The 5,000-nt window shown below is 43.4% G+C and overlaps 1 protein-coding gene across 10 annotated transcripts in view; it reads left to right on the top strand.

Moving 5' to 3' along the window:
* LOC143024585 (transient receptor potential cation channel subfamily A member 1-like) overlaps positions 1-5,000 on the top strand; it is a 147,317-nt gene that overhangs the window by 90,727 nt on the left and 51,590 nt on the right. For all 10 annotated transcript variants that reach the window (XM_076183407.1, XM_076183409.1, XM_076183406.1 and 7 more), the window contains 2 exons: positions 503-658; positions 1,606-1,737. In XM_076183407.1, the coding sequence (XP_076039522.1) occupies positions 503-658; positions 1,606-1,737 (288 nt within the window). The remainder of the gene's footprint in view (positions 1-502; positions 659-1,605; positions 1,738-5,000) is intronic.

Genomic DNA, 5,000 nt, shown 5'->3' with positions numbered 1-5,000 from the left:
TCCAGGAGGGAAATAGCTGTCGATATATATATATATATATATATATATATATATATATATATATTTGTGTGTGTGTGTATTTATCGGCATGACACCCCGTCTGCAGTACACATTACAGGAGTCATATATGATAACTTTGGTCTATTACAAACAAAAGCCAACGTTCTTCCTCAGACTTAGACTGTAACTCTGACGTCACGCAAAGAAAAAGAGCGCGGGGTGAAAGAAAACGGAACCATTTCGTTTGTGCCTTAAGGGCCATTTACATGACCAAACAGTTTGTCAAACCCGGTTTGTCAAACAAGTGTTTGAAGTAGTGTTTGATCGTGTGAATGGGATATTTGGTTGTCGAACACATTTGTCAAAGGTGTTTGACAACCAAATATCCCATTCACACGGTCAAACATCACTTTAAACACTTGTTTGACAAACCGGGTTTGTCAAACCATTTGCCCGTGTGAATGGCCCTTTATCCTCACTTGCTCCCTCTACGCTTTTACAGGCGCGCGACAAGCAGTTGATGACCCCACTGGCGTGTGCTGCCACCTTCGGATACCTCAACATCGTCAAGCTCCTCATCAGGAAGGGCGCGAACTTGAGGGCGCCTGACGAGACGCAGCAAACAGCACTACATAAGGCTAGCGCCGAGGGCCACCAGGTAATGACGTAGGAAGAGAAGAGGGATGGTGGTGGTGATGGGAGTCGGGGAGGGGGGGGGAGGTTATAGAAAGCCGAAGAGGAAAAGAAAGATGAAGAGATTGAGATATCGGACAAGAGGGAGGTTAAAAGAGGGAGTGAAGGAGGTGAGAAGGTAAGAAGAAGAGGAATAGCAGTTGAAGAAGACATGGAGGAGGAAGAGGAGGAGAAATCATGGAGGGCTCATGAGAAGCTGGGACGAGGAGGAAGACAAGGGTAATGAGGGTAGAAAGTAAGAGGGCGAGAAGTGAAGTGAAAAGGAGTAAAAAGAGATGATAAGTTGGCTGAGGAGGTTGGAAAGAAAGAAAGAAGAAGGAAGGAAAGATGGAGATGAAATGATGTAGGCAGTAAAAGGAAGATGGCCGATTGGGACACTTTTTACGCAGAAGAATTTAAAATAGAATAGAAGTGGGTGGAGAGAGAGAGAGAGAGAGAGAGAGAGAGAGAGAGAGAGAGAGAGAGAGAGAGAGAGAGAGAGAGAGAGAGAAAGGTAGAGTCAATCTTTTCTGCTATTTCACCTTAATAGAATAGAGAGAGAGAGAGAGAGAGAGAGAGAGAGAGAGAGAGAGAGAGAGAGAGAGAGAGAGAGAGAGAGAGAGAGAGAGAGAGAGAGAGGGAGAAAAGAGAGAGTAGAGGGAGGGAGAAAAGAGAGAGAAGAGAGAGGAGAGAGGAAAGAGAGAGAGTGAGAAAGAGAGAAGAGAGAGAGAGAAAGGAAAAAAGAGAAAGAGAGAGAGAGAGAGACGAGAGAGAGAGAGAGGAGAGAGAGGAGAGAGAGAGAGAGAAAGAGAGAGAGAGAGAGAGAGAGAGAGAGAGAGAGAGAGAGAGAGAGAGAGAGAGGGAGAGTCAATCTTTTTTGTTATTTCACCTTAATAGAAAGACCATTTCACTCTTGCCTTTCTACATCGGCAGCCCATCGTGGAGGAGATTCTAGCAGCGGCGAATGCGAAAGGAGGTTCCTCTTATGTCCAACGCCTCGTCGAAGACGTCGACTCAAATCGACAAACGGCTCTCCATCACGCAGTGCTCGATGGACACTTCCATGTAAGAATATTATCTTGTTTTCATTCTTTGCTCGTAGCAGGAAAGGATTTTCCCGCGACCGAGCAAAATGGCCGTCGACGATGAAAAGATGAATCGAAGTCGATTCGAAATGGGTTAAACTCTCACTTTCAACAATTATTTGCTGTAGCCGAATAGAATTTTCTAGAAACACCTAGAATAAAAGTACAACGTAGCAAATGGGTTACTAGTTAATCGTGTATGCAAAGTTTTGCCATGGATAATGAATAGGTGGGCTTATGAATGACGTCATGTCGTCTTATCCTGAATTGAAATCTGAGAGCTACATGACGTCATATCGAGTCCAAGGACATTATCAGCGAGTGGAAAGACTTTGCATACGTGGATTTGGAGTTCTCTCTATGCGCGTTTTTATTAAATCTGCGTTTGATTTTGTGCATGAATATGGATTTGTATTTCTTGTATAAAATCACGCCTATTTTGTGCGTTTATGTGTGTGTGTGTGTGTGTGTGTGTGTGTGTGTGTGTGTGTGTGTGTGTGTGTGTGTGTGTGTGTGTGTGTGTGTGTGTGTGGAAAGGTATTTATGGATATAATTTCTTCGTGTCGAGTGGCTTTCCCCGGTCGCCAAACAAGACACCTCCTTCAGGGTTTTCTAGCTCCCAAATCTATTTCTATCGCTAATATTATACAATTACTGCTGCTACTACTACGACTACCACTATTACTACCACTACTACTACTACCACTACTACTACTACTACTACTACTACTACTACTACTACTACTACTACTACTACTACTACTACTACTACTACTACTACTTATTTTTTAACACGACCTCCATCCTCGTGGAACTGTTTGGTGGAAGCAGCAGGATCTGTCTCCCACAGACACAGTTCATTGGCCCCTCTCCCGCCAGTGACTGTGGTCGACAACCCTTTTATCTATCGATTTAATTTTTATTAACAATGCCTAATACAAAAGTTCATTTATCCTACTGTCAACCACCGTCTGCTCAAAATCTAGGTTTTGTATATGTGCCGATTTGGGCGGTGGGGACCTTGTACCTCTCAGGCATAGGAGGGCTGATCTTAGGAGTGAGAATGACAGTCTACATCTCATCCATGAAACAATGCTGCTTTTGGGTTGTTGTTTCTTTTCAGCCATTACCTCTGCCAGCCGAGCGTAGAATGCCTTTGCTTTAGGACCCATCCCACCTGAGGTCGTAAAGGTTATAGGAGTGAATGAGCCCTGGTCTACATTCTGTATACGCTCTTCGTACATCCTGATCTTCTCATACTCGTTCCGGAAGTGAGATGCCTCAATAGTTAGGTTGTTGTAACAGGGGGCCATCGGATCAAATATTCGCATGTCAAAGAAAGCCAATTGTCCCCGTGTCCAGAAACCTCTTGCACTGACATCCACTCTTGCTTCATCTGATGTGTTGGACGTGCGGTATCTGAAGTTCTCCCCTCCTAGTGGAAGTAATGTTGGTTCGATAGTCACATCCTTGCACACCTCCTGAAGCATTTGGGCAGTGAGATCTCTTACCTCATCATGTCGCATGCAAATGAATCCACCCTGCTTGCATATCATCGCATGGTCCGGAGTAAACTGTGCACCACAGGAGCATCTGTTAGGCAGCCCTCCCAATGGCCATCCATACCTCAGGGCAATGGCATCCGTGAATTCTCTCTTGTTTAAGGTGAATCCCTTTGCCCTGATTGGTAGTGCTGTCAGCCAATTGGACGCCCCAACTTCCTGCGCCAATGATATCTTTCTTTTCATACAATTCGATAGCCGAGCTAGAAGTGCTTGAAGTTCCTCCTTCTGCCTCTCCTTCCTCCCCTTTGAAATGTTTCTTCTAATTTCTCTGATCTCCTCCATGTTAGTCTCCTTCCGTTGATCTTGTGACACGATGTTGTTTGTCAGGGAGGACGTGAGTTTCATAGAGTTTTGGTGTTCTATTTTGGCTAGGTTTAGCGGGTTGGAGATGCCTAGCCCTCCCATTCTAGGTGGAAGTTCAATGAGTTTTCTTTCCTCTTCGTTTAATGTCCGTCCGTTGGTGATGACCGGGACTAGCTCGTTTCTAATGGCTTCTTCAAGGGGTCTTAGTAGGTCGGTGATGTTCGGTACCGTCCTTAATATGTAGTTCCACATATGTTTAACCCCATATATGAATGCGGCATCTGCCGCCTGCGGTTCGGTCTTTGCAAAGTTAGCTAGGAGCCTAACTTCCGCCACCCAATCGTTAACTTTCTTTTCAATATATTGCTACTACTACTACTACTACTACTACTACTATTTTTTTTTTTTTTTTTTTTTTTTTTTTCAACACGACCTCCATCCTCGTGGAACTGTGTGGTGGAAGCAGCAGGATCTGTCTCCCACAGACACAGTTCATTGGCCCCTCTCCCGCCAATGACTGTGGACGACTACTACTACTACTACTACTACTACTACTACTACTACTACTACTACTACTACTACTACTACTACTACTACTACTACTACTACTACTACTACTACTACTACTACTACTACTACTACTACTACTACTACTACTACTACTACTACTACTACTACTACTACTACTACTACTACTACTACTACCACCCCTTCCAGTACTTCTATCACTAATACTACTACTATTTTTATTATCATTTTTTTTATTTTAACAACATCCTCGTGGAAGTGTGTTGAAAAAAGTCAGGATGTGTCTTCCACAGTCAAGACTTTAGTCGACTACCCTCTTATATTTTGTATCATTTCACTTTAATGAAGCATAATACAGACGTTCATTTATTCTACTTTCTACTATAGTCTGCTCAAAATCGAGATTTTGTATGTCCTGATTTAGGGGGCGGGGACTTGGTACCTCTCAGGCATACAACAACAACTACTACTACTACTACTACTACTACTACTACTACTACTACTACTACTACTACTACTACTACTACTACTACTACTACTACTACTACTACTACTACTACTGCTATTACTACTACTACTACTACTACTACTACTACTACTACTACTACTACTACTACTACTACTACTACTACTACTACTACTACTACTACTACTACTACTACTACTACTACTACTACTACTACCGTCATTACTATTACTACTATTGTCACGAATGACTACGACACGTACTAACACACGTATTAGTAGCGCAGGAGGATCCTATGTAACAAAGAAAGAAACAAACGAGGACAGAAGCCAGAGGCTGTAATGCGGGGCTGGCGACGCTGTGTCGCCTCTGTTGCCGCAC

Source organism: Oratosquilla oratoria, chromosome 4, assembly GCF_046742065.1.
Source record: "Oratosquilla oratoria isolate Oo_2021 chromosome 4, ASM4674206v1, whole genome shotgun sequence".
Taxonomy (NCBI): domain Eukaryota; kingdom Metazoa; phylum Arthropoda; class Malacostraca; order Stomatopoda; family Squillidae; genus Oratosquilla; species Oratosquilla oratoria.
The sequence above is the reverse complement of the archived record's forward strand: the minus strand, read 5'-3'. Positions and strand labels throughout refer to the sequence as shown.